This window comes from Chaetodon trifascialis, chromosome 19 (assembly GCF_039877785.1).
Source record: "Chaetodon trifascialis isolate fChaTrf1 chromosome 19, fChaTrf1.hap1, whole genome shotgun sequence".
Lineage (NCBI taxonomy): Eukaryota > Metazoa > Chordata > Actinopteri > Chaetodontiformes > Chaetodontidae > Chaetodon > Chaetodon trifascialis.
The window spans coordinates 10181082-10202917 of record NC_092074.1 but is presented as its reverse complement, the minus strand read 5'-3'; the positions used below and the strand labels follow the sequence as shown (position 1 = coordinate 10202917).

At 42.7% G+C, this 21836-nt stretch overlaps 2 protein-coding genes across 3 annotated transcripts in view; one reads left to right on the top strand and one right to left on the bottom strand.

Moving 5' to 3' along the window:
- Positions 1-1554: 1554 nt before the first annotated feature.
- Positions 1555-5866, bottom strand: mgat2 (alpha-1,6-mannosyl-glycoprotein 2-beta-N-acetylglucosaminyltransferase). The gene is made up of 2 exons (XM_070988191.1): positions 5699-5866; positions 1555-3819 (listed from the first exon to the last, which is right to left on the bottom strand). Exon 2 carries the CDS (start codon positions 3561-3563, stop codon positions 2160-2162), a length of 1404 nt encoding a protein of 467 aa, XP_070844292.1. The 5' UTR covers positions 3564-3819; positions 5699-5866; the 3' UTR covers positions 1555-2159.
- Positions 5867-6636: 770 nt separating this feature from the next.
- rps29 (ribosomal protein S29) overlaps positions 6637-21836 on the top strand; it is an 86062-nt gene continuing 70862 nt past the window's right edge. The window contains exons 1-3 of one of the 2 annotated variants that reach the window (XR_011603358.1): positions 6637-6732; positions 7228-7327; positions 7718-7787. Coding sequence is in view for 1 of the 2 variants with exons in the window: in XM_070987819.1 (XP_070843920.1) it covers positions 6671-6732; positions 7228-7327; positions 7718-7726 (171 nt within the window). In the remaining variant the exon portion in view is untranslated. Of the gene's footprint in view, positions 6733-7227; positions 7328-7717; positions 7826-21836 lie in introns of those variants that run through there. The other variant, XM_070987819.1, reaches the window with a different exon arrangement.

The following is a 21836-nucleotide window of genomic DNA, read 5'->3' as shown; positions in this document are numbered from 1 at the left end:
CCTCTGAACAAACAGGTCTCGTCAGATTATGGAAATGGTGAAATTAACCCAGTTTTTCCACAAAATCCATTGGGAAATGTATATATTTAGCCCATTATTGAGACCTGTATTGAGTTCAGAAATGACGGGATGAGTTATGTTAAGAAGTAGGGATAATGAATTGGACGATAAATTAAATGGAACACTGGAATTCAGGCTCCTTTGTTAAAATGGATGTATTTGCATTTGGCAACAATCCAGAACCTTATTGATCAAAAAATTAGATAACCACCTGTGTGTCTGGCAATTAAGGATAGGAGAAAACATTGGTCCAGTGTTATTAGGGCGCATGGATTCTTGGATCTGCATCGCCTTGGCCTCCTGCTAACCATCAGGAGATGCTCATACACCAATGACTGACTCAACATCAAATCTTTAAAGGCGAAGTGGCTGCTTTTGGCTACTTGGAAGTAGCAGAGACTTTCTGATCATCTGGTATATCAAAGTGCAATATTCACTCTCCTGTTAGCTCTGTTTTTGTTGTCCTTGTTTTCTCTACTTCATCAGTCAATCCTATGTTGTTTGTCTTGTTTTGGCATAAAAAGTGCAATACAGCTAAAGATTTACTAAGAGCAGTACTCATAACTCGTCCATGTTCAACTTTAAAGAGTGTCTTTCTTTTCGTTCTTGCCCTAAAATATGAAACTAAGCAGAGCACTTTCAAAGGCAACAGTGCGTTCACCAAGTATCAAGAGCACAGTGCCACTTCCTCCCATTCTCAATTCTATTCTAAGCTGCGTTTCCCCTGAGATGTGGGCCCAATAATTGGGCTTCCACCATGGGAGCAGCTGCACAATTTCCCAGTCACATGACCTCAGCACAGCAGTCCCAGAGTCTTGTCTTCACACTGCATTAGTTATAAAAGTTCACACACAGGCAATAAAATGAGACCTCTTACCCTGCAGAGATAGTTTGTCACAGAGGAGGCTTTGCTAGGCTTCATCAGTGTTACTCTTGAACGTTTGTCTGAGCAGCTGTGTTACAGATATACGCCTCGCACTTAGTAGGTCACATTTAATTCTTTTTTAGGATTTTTTTTGTCGAGGGCTGAGTCTGGGAAAGGCCTCCAGCATAGTCTGTATTTAATATGAGCCGTGTGTCGAGTCCACTCAGCAATAAGTTGCAGTTATTCCAGATTTTGAACAGTGTGCAGAACTGATTGTTAAACATTGCAGGAAGGGGGGAAGGGGAAATCAATGAAGCTTCAGAGAAGCCACTGAGCTCCAGCCTCGGCGGAAACCATCAATACTGAGCTATGGTCTAAGCACTTAAAATGTAAATGCATCTTCAACAGGGACAGCACAAAAGAGAAAGTTGTATCAGTGTCTTGGGAGCTCTCCAGGTGCATCGTGTGCATTTATCTGTGAAATCAAAATCTCTGCACAAAGATACAGGTACCCAGCTGGGCAGTGATGCACTACAGCAAAATAAAACAAACGCCCTGCACTGACCATACACTCCCTCTGTCAAGGCTTTATAGAACACAATAGTTTCTACTACGTGCCCCATCATGTAAGTATCACAGGCATGTTTATTAATGCTGTGCGCCTCAGGTGACGTCCTCTCTGCAGTCAGAGGAGTAACGAGACTCTCGGTGTGCTCTAGAAAACCTGTTGAAGATAAGCTAACTGGGAGATTATTTAAATGGAACAAGGTGTCTCAAAGGATCTCCTTTGATCTCAGCAAATTTATGTGATATAAATATCCTCAAATTAATTATGCATGCACAGTGGGACTGCTAAATCCACAGATTCACCAAATTTATGACTACCCCGATGAGCACTTGCCTGCTCTTCCCATTTTACCACTATTTAGAGATGTTCTATTTTGGTGTTTTGGTAACCAACCTGAAAGCCTTGTTAAAGAAAACACAACGATATATTGTTTAGTATATTATTAATTGCAACTTACAAAACAAAGCAGGAATCACTTAAATAATTCAATGTAAAGACATTGATTTGTGTTAAAGAAGCCAAAAATCCAACATTCGTCTTTATTTGGAACAGTCCAATAAAACAGGCAATATGAAGAATAGTCCATAAAGATTTACTTTTAAAAGGCTTTTTTTTCTTTATAGAGGATGCAAAAGAGACAATAATATATAATAGTAGCAATTAAGGTCACTGTAATCGAACATAACTCTTGCAGAGTTCATGGTCCCTGATATCTCCCCAGCCCCCGTTTTTGACGTGCGGGGCCACCCCCCCGGCCCCATTGGCTGGCAGTCTCTTTGTTATCAGGAGGTTCTTTGGGAACAACTGGTTCCCGCTGCTCTGTAGGATGTTTTCTATCTTAGTTTTCTGGCTGATGGGCATACAGGAAGCCTTCTTATGGTGCATGCCACAGTCCCCCGCATGGAAAATCCGTGGCGCCTCACTCACCATGACCTTCCAGTAGGAGGGCAGGCAGGACACAGTCAGGTGTTGTAAGGACCAGTCCCAGTTGTAGTCATCGTAAGTGCAGAACGTGTCGGTGCATTGGATGAGCTTCTGGTACGTCTCTCTGCTCAGAGCCATCCCCATGTTGTGCTCAGTGGACTTCCAGGCCTTCACTTCGACCTTATTTGCTTTGCTGGAGTAGCCGATGTGGCTGTAGCTCCCCAGTGAGAGGATGTCGCAGTCAGTGCACTGCTCCCTTTTGAGAGCAGACATCAGCTTTAAGAGATGGATAAAGTCCGGGGACATGAAGTGGTCCTCCTCGATCAGCAGGACCAGACCCTTATGGTCCTTCAGAACTCGGACTCTGTCCCATACAAAGTGCAGCTTCCACCACCAGTGGTGCTTGGTCTGGGAGAACTTTGCCTCGCGGTAGTGGCCGAACGAGTCAGGGTACTCTGCATTGATGCAACCCAGCTTTAAGGCGTCTTTTTTGGGAATGTCTCTTGGGCAGTCCCTGGGGTCGTGGCCAGGGAACTCCTGGGGGTACAGCTGGATGCTGAAGGGGAAGAAAATCTGAAGTACCTGACAAAAGTCAACAGAGGCCACCACTTTATTGATTTCAGGGGACCAGAAGTCATGGCTGAATATCAGCAGAACGTTCTCCACACCCCTGGCCTTCCGCAAACTGTCCACTAATAACTTAAGGTAGTCTGGTCGGTTATGGACCTGAACTACCACAACCAGATCGTCCTTCTGCCGCGCTGCCTTAAACTTTTCTTCATTTCTTATTGTCTGGTCGAAGTTGAGCTGGAAGACAATGCCACGGTAGACTAAAGTGGTGTTATCTACCTCTGGCTTGGGTATCTTCTCTTTGTCCTTTGCTTTTTCCTGGTGTGTGTCATTTGCTTGAATAATAGGTGGAACAGGTGCCCGGCTAACTGCAGGTGTGGCTTGCACCTGAATATGATTGTTGATGCTACTGCTGCTGCTGCTAATGCTGCTGCTTCTCCTCGCCGTCTCCACTTCCTTGGGGAACGAGCTGCTGTCGTTCTTCTTCTGCCTTCCGCTGCTCCAGAAAGCTAGGCCACAGATGACAACCACCAGAGTCAGTATCACCACCTTCCTCTTGTAGATTCGGAATCTCATGATAGGGGGTCAGCCTCTTGCGAAGGGAGAGAAGCAGATTGTAGTGAAACAAAAAGCACAGGTTTGCAGTTGTGATGATGTGCTTAGCACTGGGAGCAAGCCGGGTTAAAAAGAAGCTGCGATGAGGCTAATTGTTGGCAAAATGAACTGTCGTTGTAAACATGAGTCCAGCTGGAACGTCATTGATGGTGGCTGAATATTCCATAAGGCATGACGGTTGCTGGGAGGCAGCAGGGTAGCAGTGAGCACGAACTACCTGGATGAAAAATAAATCAATAAATAATGTTAGGCGCATCGTGGCAGTTAGGGCTGAGCAATATGGTTGAAAATCCCAACTGCAATATTAATTATGACAGTTTCTGAGATCAGTAAATCACAATGTGGCACATGCATGCAAAAACACTCAGCATAAGTTCTGAGACTGCCAGGGGACGTCTTTGAATATCCACAAGCTGAATGTATTATATTTACATAATGTAAAACTGATAAAAGAAGCTAGGACTAACAAATGCTTCCCTTTTTGCTTGATGAATAAATGATATGATCAATAGTTTATAACAATTGTTGCCGATTCATTTTCAGGGTACTGGCTAATCAAATAATGGACTAATTGTTTCAGCTTCGCAATTGAGCAAACTGCTTTTGCTGATAAAGATCTCCAGAGGTGGCGGGAAGCTATGGAACGAGCTCGTTCGTAAGCTTGTGTAAAACCTTAAACTAATTTGTTCTATTTTAATTTGGACAGCACAAATCTGTAACACGAGAACATAATAAGATCATATTATGATATGATTCTGCTGAATCACCCAGCTCTCATGGAAACACACTTACAACAATATAAATGATTTCATTTCAAATAGCAGGACACTGAGAAAGTATCACCAAAACCACAAACACGGTTTAATACATGCTCTACTGTGACCGATGCTCGCTCCCTCCGTCCCTGCTCTTCTGTTATATTATCAGTTGATTATTGCTCCATGCTTCTGTGTTTTCTCCTGCATAAATCTCTTTCCGTAACTGCATTACGCTCTCTGCTCAACAAGCCTCCATCTTTTATTTGTTATTAAATCAGTGGTCTCTCTGGCTTCCTACGTGACCCTTTCATCTGTCTTCTGCCTGCCTGAAGACTCCTCAACCTAATGATCCCTCGCACTGCTGCTGGTTCAGGTATCTGACAGCGATTAGACAAATTCATTGGCAACTATTCTGCTAATCAATTTATCAATTTGAGTAATTTAGTAAGGAAAAAAAAATCTTCCAGCATCTTAAATGTGAGTATTTTCTGGGTTTTTTTAATCCTCTATGACATAGGCTATATCTCTGGGTTGGAGACAAAATAAGACATTTGTCATTTATCTCGCGCTTTGGGAAACTCTGATGGACATTTTAAAGGCCAATCAACTAATCGATTAACGAAGGCCACAAATCGAGAGATTAATTGACAATTAAAGTAACTGTTAGTAGCAGCCTTAATGGCAAATATAATGAATTCATCCCATCTAGCTCTTAAAAAACTCCACAAAGTCAACCATATGCGCCCAGCGAACATTTAACTAGAAAGTAATAACTGATGTATACTTCAAAGACATTAGTTCATGGCTGACTCAAAGGATATGTAACCATTATGTTTGCAATGAGCCTGTCTCTGCACGGCTTTTCCGTGTTCAGTGGAAAGTGAAACGCTCGCTCTGCAGCTCAAACTACTCTCGTTTTCATTCGCTGCATTTATTTAACTATAACCCGAATGCCCTAAATCCACATAGGGTCTGTCTGTCGTGTTTCCTCGCTCGTGTAAATGTGCAATGGTCCCCTCAAAGCCCACTAACGGTGAGTTTTTCTGTCCTGTGTTGGCCGCCGTCGGGTGCAGCGAGCCAGCGACAGCTTTCATCGATTTGAACACCAGATCCCGTCCCCGTTTTTTCGCCGACTGACATGAAAATGCTCTCGGAGCAACTGCAAACAACAGTTGGCGTCGCAGCCTCGCTCTTTTCATGACAGCGAGCATCCCGAAATGCTAACAGTTAAGTTAGCCACGGCTTCAGCTAGCAACTCACAAGCAGCCCGTCCAGACCAAACCCCGTCAACAGCAGCGACTATGGCGCCCCCAAAACAACCACATTTACACCACCAACCTAAAGCTGGAGCAGCCGTGCGGTCCTTTCAGCGAGGAACATCAGTACGGTGGCGTCCCAGTGTCCTCCATAGCTTCCAGCGGGCTGCATGGAAACGCGACTGTCAGCTAGCTGTAAAAATCCCAAATACAGAGCCACTGCCTACCGATGTCCCACAATGCACTGGTCCAGCGGGGGGCACCCAAGACACCCTAAATATCATGTATCTCTGACGCTGACAGTCTTTCCTTGGCTCATCATAGGCTGAAATGGATTTACTATAGCTTTAAGTATTTTTTATATATATATTCATATATAAAGCTGTTTTTTTTATTACAGAAATGTACAAAAATGCAATGAAATGTGTTGGACGAGAAAAGCTAATCATATTATATACATATATGAAGATGAGGATTATGTGTAAAAGTAAAGTGTGTACAAGAGTATTAAGTAGCAGTAAGAGCGTTGCAGTATATTCTGTGTAACAGTGCATTTCTAATGTAAACAGTGCAGACAGTATTCTAACATTATTGAACATTGAGTGTGTAAAGATGTTCATTAAAAATGAAAAACATAAATACAGTTAATAACAGTTTGAGCCAACATGTAAAATTTCTGTCTGTCCTTTAAAGAAAATATTGTCTAGTATCTTAGGTTTAGTAGAGACTAGACAAAAACAGATCTACTCGAGACCTGAAGTTGTGAAAATTTGTTTTTGTCATATCCGTCCTTTGGTTCTTCACCTCGAATGCCTTTTATTAAGTCAGTTAATACAATTTTAATACTAGCAGCGACAGTACATCCATAAATAAAATGCATCACTATGTTTACTGTAACGCCACCAGCAGGCTGTTCCTCTATATGCCGCAGTTTTTCTTACCACTAGGAGGCGCCACACAAAAACCCCACAGCGGAAACACGGCATCTGAGAGCTTCATGTGCGCACGCGCGCCCGTTTTTCTTCCTTTCCAACGCTCGAGCGAAAGAGACAAGATGGGCCATCAACAGCTCTATTGGAGTCACCCCCGAAAATTCGGTCAGGGATCCCGATCCTGGTCAGTCCTGAACTATACGTGTATATCATCGGTTTGTGTGCTAAAGCGAGTCGGTTTGACTGTGTTTGTTGCTTCCATTATTAAAGAATTTATCACCAAACGGACACCGCATGGAAGCTTCTCCAGAACTAATATGGCGGCGGAAGATGCTGCCTGCTCGCTTAATAGCATTAGCATTGTGTAGTTTTCTGAAACGAAACTGCTTTTGAGGAATCTACAGGAAACCGATAACATTCCCAAAGGAGGAGTGTTGGAGTTCGTTACAATAAAATGTTTAGCGTTGTAGTAATGTAACCTCTGCGGGATCAGGTTTAACAATATTTAAGGTTCCAGCTTTAGCCGTGATGCTTTGACAGACACACACATACCAAATGATAGCCGGCGAGTGCCGTGAACTTCTGCACCTAAAGTTGGAATGAATGAAGGCTGCAGCCATATTTTTCGCTTCCATATCAAGATATGCAGATTAACCCCCCTTTTTTTTATTTCTTCCAGCCGGGTATGCTCGAACAGACACGGTCTGATCCGTAAATACGGACTCAACATGTGCCGCCAGTGCTTCAGGCAGTACGCTAAAGACATCGGCTTCGTCAAGGTACGTAATATTGTCCTTCTTTTCTCAAGTTAATTGACAGTGAGATTATGTTTTTTTTTTTTGTTTTTTTTTTTTTTTGTAGCTAAATCAGTTTACAATAAAAGGTTTGTTGTCAACGTTTTTGCTGCTGAGATGCAAGTGAACCTGAACATGTATAGATAATGATGCTAGTTCTAATGTCTTTATAATTTCTATTTTAAGAAGCATGAGCTTAAAAATGTGTTGAGTATTAGCTGTATGGGTAATAGTCATGTTGTAGTGCACACCTTTACAGGAGCTGAGCATCTTTCATTTCAGTGTATGACGAATGTTGGGTGACTTTAGAACAATAATGCTGGCTGCTCATCATTTCACCTTCACTAATGTCTGGACTTGCTTTTTTTTGTACAGCTGGACTAGATGTCTTGCGCTGACATGTCCTCAGACGGGTCAAGTGATCTCTGGATGGCTGGCCAAGATGAGATAATTCATCACTGAAAATAAATGTTTTTTGTCCAAGTTGAATGTTCTGTGCTTTTATTCATGCGTTGTGCGGGATAAGTTCTGTTAGTAACGTACAAGGAAGACGAGAAACAAAGACGTGAATGTCACAAGCTAAACATAAAATACACAAGCACAGGTTTGTTAGCCAATCACAAATTTTGAATACACAAATTAAATTGGTATCCTGTGCTGTACAATAATTATAAACATAAGCACCATGTTAGCAGTTCAGCACATAACATACTGATTATTTATTAATGGGTAAAATCCTTGAGAAGATACTTTAGTATAAACGTTAAGTGCTTTCTGAGAGCTGCTTTAACACAATTCACATCACGGTTGGATAAACCTTTTGATGAGGTCTTAAATATGAAGTACATGTACACAACTGGTTAATTTCTTCAAGTCAAACAGACCAACTGGAGGGTACACACTCTATGGATGTTAGAGTATTGACATTACACAGTTGGCAAAATAAAACTAAGTCTAGCCATAAATGTGAAGTTAAACAGTTTTGTGTACTCAGCTAGTTTTGGGGCTGTGGTGTTGCTGTGTAATTCCACTGTGTAATGTGAAATACGTATACTCAGCATATGCAAATGTGTACAAAGTGTTAGAGACACCTGCCAGTCCAGCACAGCAGCGCAGTCTTTAAATGCCTGTGAGCAATAAAAGTAATTGCAGTGTCAACAAAAAATCTTATTTTAGGGAAGATATTCATTGCAGACCTGTTGCAGAGCATCACTTTTACAAAGCTTTGATTTGCACTAAAGTTAATGTGTAAGCATCTGCATAATCTGACAACACCAAGGGAAGAGGTGGTACCAGTGGAGACCAGTGCACACAATCGATGGAGAGGAGTGAGTATAAGAGACAGAAAAGCTGTTCTGATTCGATACAACACGAACCCTCAAATAAAACAGGCCGCTTGGATGTCTAAACTTTGAGGCCTCATTTTGTGATGGAGGGCGTCATGGCTTTGCTGACAGTCCTTAAATATGTTTGCAGGGCCACTTGAGAGAGGTACAGTAGTACAATGTACCCCTGCAGCTGCATAGAATAATAAATGGCACTGCAGCAAAGAGCAGCTGATTAATTTCCAAGTCAGCATGCATCCACACACACACACACACACACACACACACACACACACACACACACACACACACACACACACACACACACACACACACACACACAGATCAAAGAACTGGTAACACGCTGATATATTGGTCATGTTCAAAATGAACGACATGTGATAGGTCCCCTGCAGTGTGCCTAATTGCTCAGTGCCCACTGACATAGGCAACCAAACCTGGGACACACAGATTTTGTTTTGCCCTTTCTCAAATCTGTCACTCCCAACATACAACGTACTCCCTTAGGCAGCTGGGATTCTGTGCAGGTCCATATGTAGACATTGGCCAGATTTTTTTTTTTTCTTTTTTCTTGTCTTTACAACATAAGGTTAAGTGTGAAGCACTAGATGGCAGCAGCACTTCACATTCATGATTCAAAACCAGTGACAATGAAAAAGCTGTAGCACTGTGAAAGGCCATTTATGCATTCAGATATTCTCCAGCATTAATCACATGCAGATAACCAGCCATTTTTACCCCTTTTCATGAAGCCACGAGAGAAGCTTAAGTCAAGATCTTATGTGGTTAAGTGTATGGCTAATGTGAGATTGCAGGCAGGTTGATGAAAAAGGCTTTTCCAGAAAGGCTGAAAGAGCCCTGGAAACATTTTTACCCAGGTAGATATGCTGTTACTTTGATTTTTTAATCACTTGAAACATTCATTTTGATCCATGTAGAATCCACAGTGTATATTTAGATCTTGCACTTTGATGATTTATCAGCCAGAGAGTTTTGGGCTTGGTCCGACTTAATCCGAGGCAACAAATAAATGATGTTTGGCAAAGTCCTGTTTATCATAAATAACAGATCTCTTTGTGCACAGCAGGATTTAGATGGAACTTAAATGATCCCAGGGAGGAAATTGGAATGTGGCAAAGAATAAATAAGACTGCAGGAAAGTGAAGGGTACACGAACGCACAACCTACAGTTTCAGCGCGAGAACATCCTGTATAAAAGTGATAAGATAAGGGGAAAAGAACAGCAGTGTGCCAAATGAGGCACTGGAAATCCAGTGTGCGTGCAAAATGAACAAATGTCAGATGCAAAGAAACACACACTGATGGAAAAAAAAGCAAAAATAAGGCATGCAGTACTTAAAACCTGACACAATACACGAGGAATCGACTCTGGGCATCATTACCCCATCAGGATCCTTGGCTGGATGCACAGTATGTGTTGGATGGGGGTGTCTGTGTGGACAGGATGTGGATGTATGTGTTATATAAGCACTAACTCATATGCATAAAGGAGAGTTTGTGAGGACTCTGTGCTCTAACACGAGGCTGGCAGAGGCCGGGGCTGGTTGGACAGAAGGAGCTGAGCACACAAGTGCTGCATGTTGCATCAGTCCGCAACAGAGGCAGCAGGAAGGTGTTGTCTTTGATGTTCAGTTCAGTTCCATTTTCTCCAGCAGCGCATTAATGCTCTTGTTATGCCGCCTCCTCAGCACACCACAGCCGAGACAACAACCGACTGATGGGACACGTTGAAAAGTCTGTTTCGACCTGAGTCCTGTCAGGAAAGCTCTTGTTCAGTGTCTTCGTGTGGTCAGAGAAGTTTGACGGTGACGTGTAGTCCCGGTTTGTGCCGGTCATGTAATAACATTAATAACATTATGTTCTCAGTGCTAAGCAGTGGTGGATTCAGGCTGTCTGAGGGGATGGGGTGACAAAAATAAAAAGGGCACCAGCTGCTTTCAATTGCAGCAATTTTCTTTCTTTTACATGGGGACATCAGGGGGTGATCACCCTGGACCTGTACTTGAGACTCACTGTCATCGACAAATGGACTGTATCGTGGAAGATGTGAGCTTTGTGCACTTTATAAACCCATGTTTTCTGCCTATTTCACTGTTTAGACTTTCCGAACTTTCAAAATTCACTGATGTAATTGCCAATGTTGGCAACATTTTCAATTATTTTCAGCGTAAATTAATAAAATTGTGTTGATGATTGATTGTTGTGAGCAAGATTCAATAAGGAAACACAAAATTCGTTTTGTTTAACACTGACCGGCCTCCCAAAATCATCTTAAACTGTTGAGCAAACACACATGGTGAGAAATATTAATAAAAGTTTCCATGTTTGTTTATTTTCTTGGCCATGCAGGCTGTAAGTGATGCAAGCATACAATATATGTTCATAATGAGCTGTTTTTGTTAATATTTCCGGTTTTAATATTTCACACAAAACTTCGGCTCGTTCAGCTGAGCAGCAGAGCTGTTTCCTTCAATTGATTAAGGGTTAACAGCGGTGTTGTAAGAGGTATGTCGGTTTGTCAGCCAATAAGAGAACTTAAAATTGGCATATTGTTGAATGAAGTCTGGTGGAAATTGTGCTCTGTAATTTTAGTGTAAACTGTATTCTGTACGCTTCGGCTTTATCAGTGTTAGCACTGTGTGCTCATGAGTTTGATGTGTGAAGTGATAATAAGAGAATAATGTACTGATGTAAGGCCTCCTGCAATGACACTGTGCTGTATTTGTTGTTTTTATCCACTCAAGACCTCCCTCTTGCCTCTTCCCTCCCTCCTTTAGAGCCTCCTCCAGCTTTCCCCCTATCTCCTCCACTAGTGGTGCTCTACCAGGGAGAGTCAGCTCCTCCAGAAGCCTCTTCTCTCCTCTCTCCTCGTCTTGTACAGGTGCAGTTAAGGGATTGGAAGATCATCCATGTTGGCGGAGGGAGAACAAGAGAGAGGATGCGAGGAAGCACAACATAATATGAATTCTGTTTTGATTTTTTTTTATCATTTAATTGAACTAAACTGAGTTGAATTTATTTGAATTGAATTTATTGCATAAGTGATAAGAGTTGCCTTAAAGATGAGAAGAAATAATCAAAGAGGACAAGAGACATGATGAAAAGTGGAGAAAAGAGAAACAAGAAAAGGAGGAAGAGACTTCAGGAAGTGTGAATTATCTCATGTTAAGATCAGATTTCATGCTGTGATGAATTATATTGTCTTCCATTTGTGTTTTAGAGAGAGGAGAGGAGAGGAGAGGAGAGGAGAGGAGAGGAGAGGAGAGGAGAGGAGAGGAGAGGAGAGGAGAGGAGGTGGACGGCAATAGGAAGTATGAACTCTCTTATTCAAAATGTAAATATTAATGTATTTAATGTTTTTATCAGAATGAATGTATTGATGAGTTATTGATATAATGATAATTAACCAGTTCGCAGTAATTCTCTGGAGATTTTATTTTCTTCTCTACCTCCTTGTCAGTTTGTTTTGCTAGTCAGTAACAATTTAAGAAGGGAAGAGGTGACAAGAGGAGAAAATGAAACACTCAGAGAAGAGCAGATGGAGGGGTGATAGGCAGTGTAAAACACTCAGTGGTGGAATGTAAGTACATTTAAGTACAAATTTAAGGTAGCTTGCTTCTACTTTACTCTCTACTCCACTACATTTGCTACTATTCAAATACAGATGAGACTATCTTACTCAAAGCATTTAATGACATCTTGCAAGCAGTGTTATTAATTCCTCCTCAACGACAGGATGAGGCCACTGCAGCTCTACCAACACTTGATGCTGGTGTGTTCCTGCAATTCTGATGCGCATGTGAGGAAAGATCAGCTCTTTGTGTTTCTCAAAAACCTGTCTATGTGCACCCATGTGTGCATGTCAAGCTTGTACATGCTCCCTTATGAATATGTTACTGTGTGTACGCTTTGTGGATATAACCACTGCTCGACATCGAAAGTAAAGCTGAATAAAACACTAGTCCGAGCATATCAGAGGAGAAGGCTTGTGTGATGGCTTGGGGCCCAAAGTCTCAGCGCCGCTGCGACTGACTGCCAGGCACATCGCAGAGGCCTCCCATCCGTCTCCTAGATTATAGGGAGAATAAGTGAATTGAAGATGTTAGGGCGCACTGTTGGCATGGAAACATTCCACTGGGCTTACCTGCTTTCAGTTGTCAGACCAAGAGGCACTCCTCGCCGCAAGGTTCCTCAAAAGGCCTGAGCGCAAACACGCAGAACACCACTGAGTGCGATCTGTGTTGGCTGAGTGATGGCAAATAAAAGGAAATCCAAAAAAAAAGGGGCAGCAGCGGCCTGAGAGAGAACAAACAGAGAGATTAATTGAAAAAAGAAGCAACAGTAAAGGCAGGAAATTCAGAAACTATGCAGTGACTAGGAGGCTATGTTGGAGGCAGCTCTAAGTATTGATAATTAGTGGATGTTTTGTTCATTACTTTCTTTTAGCAACAGTGGCTGGAGAGGTTAAGAAATTTCATAATAACCTATGTATTTTTACTAGAAAGCTAGTCACAAACCTCACCAGAAATGCAATGTTTTCTAGGATATTTCCCCTGTTTCAGTGTATTCCCTTGAGAAGTGAGCTGTGCGCTACGCTGAGCTTTATTACAGTCCAGCTTGGAGCACCTGGTTGACTCAGTTGTTCCAGTCAAACAGGTCCTAATTCTCAAAACGGCCACAGAATGAGAATTCTCCTGCTGCAAAGCCTCAATTTAGGCTTAGATGACTTTTGCAAACATTAATTTCTCCATAGATTTCTGGGGGGATTATGGAAACTGAGAACTTGCTTCTGCAATTCACACGATACAGACTTTTTTTTTATTCATATCACCCCACAGATAAATATGTGTATAATCTTCGGGTTAACGTTACATAAAAGGATAAAATGTTATCAGTTGTATGAAAGACTCATAAAGGAAACGCTTTTGACTTATTTCGGCTGACATGCCGCAGCAGGAATCGCATAGGTGTAATTAATAACACTAATGATGGCTGCTTTCCATTTAGGTGAGCTTCTTCCAGGGTCCTGCTGCACTTTGGCTCACTGGCATGGCTGGGGCATTTTGTGTTATTAGTTACACCTCTGCCTTCCAAGTCAGATTGGCTGGTGTGAAAAATCATGTTTTCTAGTTCAGAGGAGGTTCATTACTTTAGTGTGACTTTGCAGGAACAGTAGATCCACTTGACATCACATGACAAAGACTGACCTCACTAGTGGGACTGGAGAAAAGGTCTTAGAGTCACCATAAACCATAACTATTCACAGCACATTTCATGGCAATGTGGCAGAACGATGATCAGCATCTTTAGGCTCTGCAACCAGGCGGGAAAAAACTCCATGAATATCCTCAGAATGTTGGTTGTCATGTGGTACAGAGTCTTATGCCGAGTCTACAAGTGCAGGGTTATTACTTAAAACAGGGTTTGATTTAAAAAAAAAAAAAAAAATCTGTGTATTGCTTAAAAAAAAATCTCTATCCAAATGAAAATACAAAAACATAACTGAAGCACTGTGAAGAGCATGAGAAGCCTAAAAAAAAAGCTATGACATGCAACTAGAGGTCAGACCAGGGATGCTGGACGTGGGGTCTGTGTCATGGGAGTTTGGGATTATTTAGTTTATGTGTACACATGTAAAAAAAGTCATGTTAGCAAGGTTAGCACTGACACTATTTTGGCCACATCTGTCCAAAAATTGGCAAAGAGGTGGAGCGAGGAACTGCAGTGTTTGGCACTTTTAATTTTTAACTGTGAGAAAAGTTGCTGCCTGGTCTCATACAGACGCACAATGTACCCTTTGGAAACGCACCAGGCTTTGAACTAACTCCACTGTAATCCCATCTGTGGCAAGATTAGACTCTCAGACCAAGGTGACGTAGTATAAACAGGAAGAAAGTCCATGAATGACGGAAGGTGGGGTGGATAGAGGGTTGTGACAAAGCATTGGTATTTGCCACCCTGGGAATGAGAATAGGTTGACGGTGTCCGAGACTTCAGAATTCTTCTGACGTGTCTGTGGCAGACTGATACGTTTGGCATTATTTATGTGTTCAGGCACAGCTGTGATACCGAATCATGAAATACAGTGTGAAATATCATGTCACAGTTTCTGGTGGTGATTGAGATTTTTATCAAAAGTCTGGGTTCTCAAAGCATTCAGAACCCATTCAGTTGGAAAGTCAAAACCAATTTGACCTTTTTACCATTTGCCTTGCAGTGTTAATGTATGTACATATCTTTACTCCAACACGGTAATTAAATGCACCTAAGATAGAGACTTCTTAGGCAGGCAGTGTGCATCACAGTTTTCCAGTTTGCATACTTTACAGAGTTTATCACCAAGAGAACACACTACCCACCTGTGAAGCACAAAAGGCTGAATTATATAAACAATATCAACCTGAATATTAAGAGGCAGGACTCTTACATTTTGGATGGCTGGAGAATAGGAAACGCCTCACCTGTTTGAAAAGATTGGCAGATGATCTACACTTACACCTCTTAGTCACTGTGTGATTTCATAGCTGAAGTAATTTGTGCAGAGCCAGAAATGAAATGTTGTTTACCAAATATGACAAATGAAAAAAAGTATCCTGCAAAAGGCTTTTTGGTATGCAGCAGGTACTGTACTGGTTGGCACAATGCTAAATTTCATAAAGTACACCTTGCATGCAGAGGAATCCACCAGACATCTCTGCAGAGCTGTGGAGGACCTCGTCTTGCAAAGCCATGGACATGCAGCATTGAGTCCTATACATAAATTAACTTGCAAATTAAAGATCTGCATTTGATCCTCATTTATTAAAACAGATTTACATGCATGCCATAGATCCTAGTTTTCTACTCTTCCCTTCAACTAACGATCATGTCTGAGACCAACTCCTACAAACCAGTCAATATTTCACAGTTTGCCCTCCACCAGTGAAAAAGATGCTGCAATACACAAACATACCTGAGGGGGCAGTACTGCACCACAGCTGAAACTGACAGTGGCAGGAATGAGAAGACATGGAGCACAGGAAGGTGAGGTGACAGGAGGTGTTGTGCTGCTCTCTGGGGAGGAGCACTCCTCCAGTCGCGGTGGAAAAAAAAAAAAGAGAGAGAGAGAGATGCAGCCTCGATCAGGCTGTCAGCTCAGGGCACATCTAATTGAATACGCCATGCCATTTGAAGTGGTGGAGTACAGCTGGAGCAGAAAAGAGAAGCAAGCGTAGGGCAGGCGCAGTGGGAGAGCAGCCTTCGCCAAACAAAAAGACAAATCAAAGGGAGAACACAGAAGATGTTCTAACAGATAGCCTTGATCTTTGCTCTGCATTCAACATCTCCCACTGTCTTTATGTACGTGCTGCTGGTGGCGAGGCGAAGGAATGAGTGAGAGGAAGAGGAAGAGAGGCTGTGAGTCTGCCTTCAAGCCTGGTCTGAGGAATAGGTGGAAGGTGAAGGAGAAAGCCGCCGGCAGCCGCTGAAATCATAATTTTCAGCCTGATTTGAAAAACACAAAATGAGGTCAAAGGAAGGCATTAGTCATGAGTTTGAGTTAATGCAGGTTCAACAATGCTTTGGAGGTTCACAGCAAGCACAATACGACGGTTGGAGGTCAGCGGCTGTTTCAGTGTTTGACTGGCCTGCCATATGTAGCTTAGCACAGCGCAGTGCTTCGGGGCAGCGGGAGAAAATATTACTCATAAATGGAAAAGATCAAATAGTGGCATTTAACAATCCGCAGAGAAATGGTGTCACGGAGGACCCTCGTCTTTAAGCTGTCCTCGGGCTAAGAGGATGTGATGTTCCGTCAGCATTGTAATTTATTTCTCACACAGGTCATGGCTGGGCAATCACACCATATACTTTACTATACTGGGTGGTCTCTTGCTGTAATCCCCCATTACAGTCATGCACATATGCGGTAGACTATATGTTAAGCGAGCTGAAGGTATGAATATGGGTGTATTCAGACTTTATGCCTCCAATAGGCTAGACAAAGCCATAACCCTTTATGCAATATGGAAATATCTGCTCATAACCATGTCTGTCAATCTCTTTTGTACACTGGTTTAGATGTTAACCTTTGAATTCACAACGCCTGGCCTGAATGTGACCCACGCTAACATTTTTCATTACCTGCGTTTATGAATCTCCGAGCCAGCCTGAGTGGATGTGAATATTTAACACGATTTGCATGAACATTATACTGGAGTGCATATTAAAGAAGCGGGACATCACCCGCTATGCAGTTGATGCTGATCGCAGGCGAAGACGACAGGAGGACACGCATCAACGTGCGGTTTCCATTTTTCGCAGCAGTAACATGTAAACATTTGTCCTTGCGGAATTGCTGCCTCTGAATTGTAAATTCCTGAACTGTTTGATATGAGAAACAGATGTTCATGATGGCGAGTGAGCAGCTGCCACCCACTGATCTTATTAGTAGTTGCTAATTCTTTCCACTGTGCCTCCAGTTGTGAAAAGCCTGTGTCTTCGCCATCCGATTGTCACACTCTCGCTGCTGCTCGGCCTCGCTGTCTCTCTGCTCACACTTTGGCGCCAGCACTTCTAATCCAGGGGAGAAAATGAACTGTCACGCATGTTTGATTGTTAAAAGTGGCTGCTGGTTTCTGTGACAACACCTCTACCGGCTGGGTTTGGAGTAATGGGCAGGCGAGACTTTTTCATCTAACCCCCCCACCCCCCTCTCTTTCCCCATTTTGAATATTTGAAGGAGGTAATTCAGATGGAGGACGATTCACTGAGTGACAATGTGACAGATGCAGCTCTATTTTCCCAGGATGAATGTGCGAATGATGCCGCCAGAGAGGATGGGAGAGCGGTATAAAACCCAGCAGCTCACATGGAGGCACAGAGAGCAGGCTTTCCTGCTCGCTCCAGCTCCAGCCCTTCTTATTTTTTTATTAACCCCACTCTTACCATAACCATTACGCCTCCGGCTATTACGCACAACATCTCTGTGTACTGGCCAACATGTCAGAAAATGACTGGCATTAAATATGACACACAGTCCTTATGCCATCATTGCAGAGAGGGCCATTTTCCTCTTGAGTGAAATGGAGGATGGTGAAGAGCGGGTTTTTTTTTTTTTTTTTGGACAAACAGACCTAATGCAGCTTTTGAGTCATCTAACTTTTGTAGTCGCCCAACCGCACCACTGTCACAAAACCACAACAAACCGCTGCCTCTCAGGACCCAGACACACGGGACGAGGAGTACTTTCATGAGGTGGATCACCTTGTCCTGTGGCTGAGCAGTTTTTTGACTGACTCACCCAAAGCTACATTTAAAATGCAGATCAACAAGCATTTGGCTTGGAATGTCGACTGCCTCGTCCTGCCTCTGCATGAACTGCCATTTCGACCTTTCAACACTCGCTGATGACTATTTTTTATTTTTTGAAGTGATGGCCTCCCCATGCTAAGTGGACTTTTGTCTTCCCAGCAGTCAGCTGAACAGAGACAATTCCCAAGCCTTTCAAAGCTGTAATTTCAGTAGTATTGACATGCACTATGTTTATATGCAGTCAATATTCAGGTTATGGTCAATATTCTGGTTTCTGAAACATTCGGAATAACCTGTTTATATGTGTGAGAAAACAGGGTTATTCAATTGGGATGTCCCGATCAAAACAGCGTCGCACAGACAACGTGTTGACACACGGAGAACGTCATGACGCAATGCGCATTTCAGCTTCTTCCTGTGTCCAAACAACAACAGCAGCATGGTGCATAATGAACAGCCCGGGGCTGGTAATGACCCACCACCAGTACTTGACACTATTCTGTCTCACTTTCTTCATTAATGGAAGGCGAGAACGTGAAGAAAAAGGAAATGGAGCCGGAGCTGTGGCATCCAGATCCATGCTACCTGCACTCAAAAGACCAATATCCTTGCGAACAGAACATGCGCAGAACACAAATTAATGTTCCGTTCGTTGGGGATATTCCGATAGGCGTATACATGACCAAATATTCGGTTAGAAAAGGAGTAACCCAGGGGTCATACTCCGGTTTTTCAAAAGGGTTATTGGCGTTTACATGGCCGTGTGCAACCGAGTTATTGCTAATATTCCGGTTATGAAAGGGTTACTTGACTGCATGTAAACATGGTGATGTTCTTGTGAGGAACAGTGCTTCAGATGAGAGGTTATGTAAACCTTCATTATGTATTGTTTTACATCATAATGCACTGTACTGTCAGTTCATTTTTATTCCCTGGAACCACTTCATGTCCCTTTCACTATACAGTAACTTTAGATATTTTCCATGACTTTAGGGATCTCGAGAGGTTAAATCACTTGGTTACAGCAAAATGGCTTATTGCCCACAGCAATGACAAGTACAGGATTAAGAAGTCACGCAGAAAAGGATAGTATAGTACATTGTTGTTTGCTGCTGAGATGTCTTTCCCAGTAGATTCACTGTCTGTTCGCCTGCGGCAGCATGACCTGCCACAGGTCTGTGTGCGTGCTGCTGCTGCTGCTGCAGTGGGATCCTCTCTGCTTTTATTGATTCCAGCCTGTCCACCCACCAGAGGATCCAATACCAGTTAACATGATGCAGAGTCCACATATTTAGAAGCCAGAGGGTATCAGCAGACCAAACTCTGATTGGCGTAATTGAGACTGATAGGGATCAGTTAGAGCCAGGTTACAATTGATTAGGTGTGTGTGTATAAACAGATGGAGAGATCAATGGAGACAGGTCAGTAGAAATTATAAGCATTTTAACAAGCACCAGTGAGTGGTGCCAAGAGTTAAAGGTACAGTGTCTAAGAATTGGCCACCTGCTCCGAACAAAGTAAGTAACCGCTCACTGCTGCTCACTATACTCTTTACTCGAGCTATCTATGGCTGTAGTTATTAGTTTCCATTAATGAGTCAGCTCAGTCCTGACCGAGAATTCGAGCATGGGCAGTGTGTTGGCATTTCCACCGCAGGCATCTGGGCTGAATGCATACTCCAAGACCAAAGGAGACCAGTTTCAGGACAGGTTAAATGTTGATGAGATGATTTATGTTGAGATGATTTACAGAAAAAGGACTCCGGGGACGAGGAAGAAACGTCTTGTGAAACATAGCAAACTCTCATGTATCTCCCAGGTGAAACCACAGGGTGCTATACCATCGGACTAGAGTCACAAAGTGGCATTATGAGACAAGATGGGCCTGAGCTAGCTGGCTGGCATACTAACTTCAGTAGATATCTGTGCAGTGCAATACATTGCACACATTGTGCCTTTAGAATGTGTTATTGACGACATGACAGGGCTTTATTTTGGCTTGAGTGAATAAATAATTACTCTTATTTTTGCCTTTTTAAGTATAATGTATAGGACTATACATAAGTTAAGAGACAAATCAACACTTAAAGACATGGAAAATGCTTTATTGAGATTAGTTTTTGTGCAGATCATGGACACCGAGGATTTTGTGATCCAAGACTGGGTCAAGTCTTAGCAGTGAGCACGGCAGGAGAGTGTCTAAAGCAACACACTTCACTCCCAACTCGTCACATACGGACCTCTTTTTCCCCTATTTAAGGCACTGGGTTCCCTTTTAATGTCATTTTTCAACATGCAAGGCTCTGTGGTGAAGTTAGCAATAACAAATATACAACATCTGGTTAGTAACTTACAAAATAAAAGTTTACTGAGAACAATAATAAACACATGGTTAACTTTGTGAAACTGTGCTTAGGTTTAGGCAACGAAACTACTTGGTCAGGTTTTGAGAAAAACATCATGATTTGGCTTGAAATAAGACAGATAACTTACATACATTAGATTGGAGGTTTCTAATCCATCCACTTCTAGTACTTAGGTTTCACTGCACTAACCACTATTTATTCTGTAAGTGCATGCAGTCATTATGTCTAATATTGTCACCACTTCATCTTTCCATGAATGACTGCATGCACTACCTCTCCTTGCAAAGAAATATTTTACAGATCAGCCTATGTGTCTTATTTGATTATTTCTCAGCCCACACATCATTTTACAGAGAGATATCTTTATTAGCCAATTTGCATAGAACTGCGGTAATGTTGGCATCTCATCACTCATTTTCTCTGTCTATGATAGCCTGCTCTACATCATTACACTTGGATTTGGAGTGGTGCTCAATCAAGCCTCAGGAAGTTAATAAAATATGCTGGTTACCAAGATGAGATGAATAATCGCAGGAGTCAAGTATAATTTCCAGCCCCACCAGGTTGAGCATGCACTGCCTACGTCACACCCTGTGAGAAGATCACTCGGTGCCGCCCTCCCATCAGGGTGGTCGCACGGTGGCTGCGATGGTGTCGATGTGAGGGAAGGCAGGCTTGGCATGGTGCACCGCACGATAAGGTTTCTGCACTGCTGTGGACAGCACTGGGGGACTGTGGGAGAGCGCTTATCAGGCTGTGTCAGGGTCTATCAGCATCTGTCATGTTTACTCCTCAGGTGTGCTGGCTGCTGGCTGACTGCTCTGCCAAGGCTCCTTCATATCAGCCAGCTGAGAGCTAACCGGGAGCGCAAACAGAAACTCACCCACTGCTGCTGCAGACCAAACCCCCGCTATTACAGTACTTCCTCTCTCTATATATAAACCTCTTTTTCACAAAGTTTGCTTGCCATATTCTCCGCTTCTTGCCTTTCACTGTGTAACCTCTCCGCCACTCTCTATTCACCTGTTTGGAAGGGATACGGGGTGAATCATCCCTTAACAGGACATCAACAGACTCAACCAGAGAAGGCCTTGATTTAGTCCAGCACATGTTGCCTTTTTTCCAGTCAAGTGGCAGAGCGTTATCCCCATTCAGTCCATTTCCTCTAGTTGCAGTTCACAATTGCTTCTCTGCTCTCACAGGAGCTAAAAAACGTGGTTTCAAAAGAGGGCAAGGTCCACGGAAAGGCAGCCAGGGAGTGAGGCGAGGCAGAGGAACGGACGGCATGAGCTAAAATGGAAACTATATGTGTTGCTTTTGTATTTAATTGTTGCATTCAGGAAGTGTGAGTGCAAGAGAGTAAGAGAGACACACGGAGAAAGGTGAGAGAAAAAGTTCAAGCAAGAGAGAACGAGAGATTTGAGAGAATTTGTCAAAATGTCACAGGTGGAAATGTCAGCAGTGAGGTGGA

Excerpts from the sequence above, each read along its gene's own strand:
- mgat2 (XM_070988191.1), bottom strand. The coding sequence starts at position 3,563 with ATGAGATTCCGAATCTACAAGAGGAAGGTGGTGATACTGACTCTGGTG.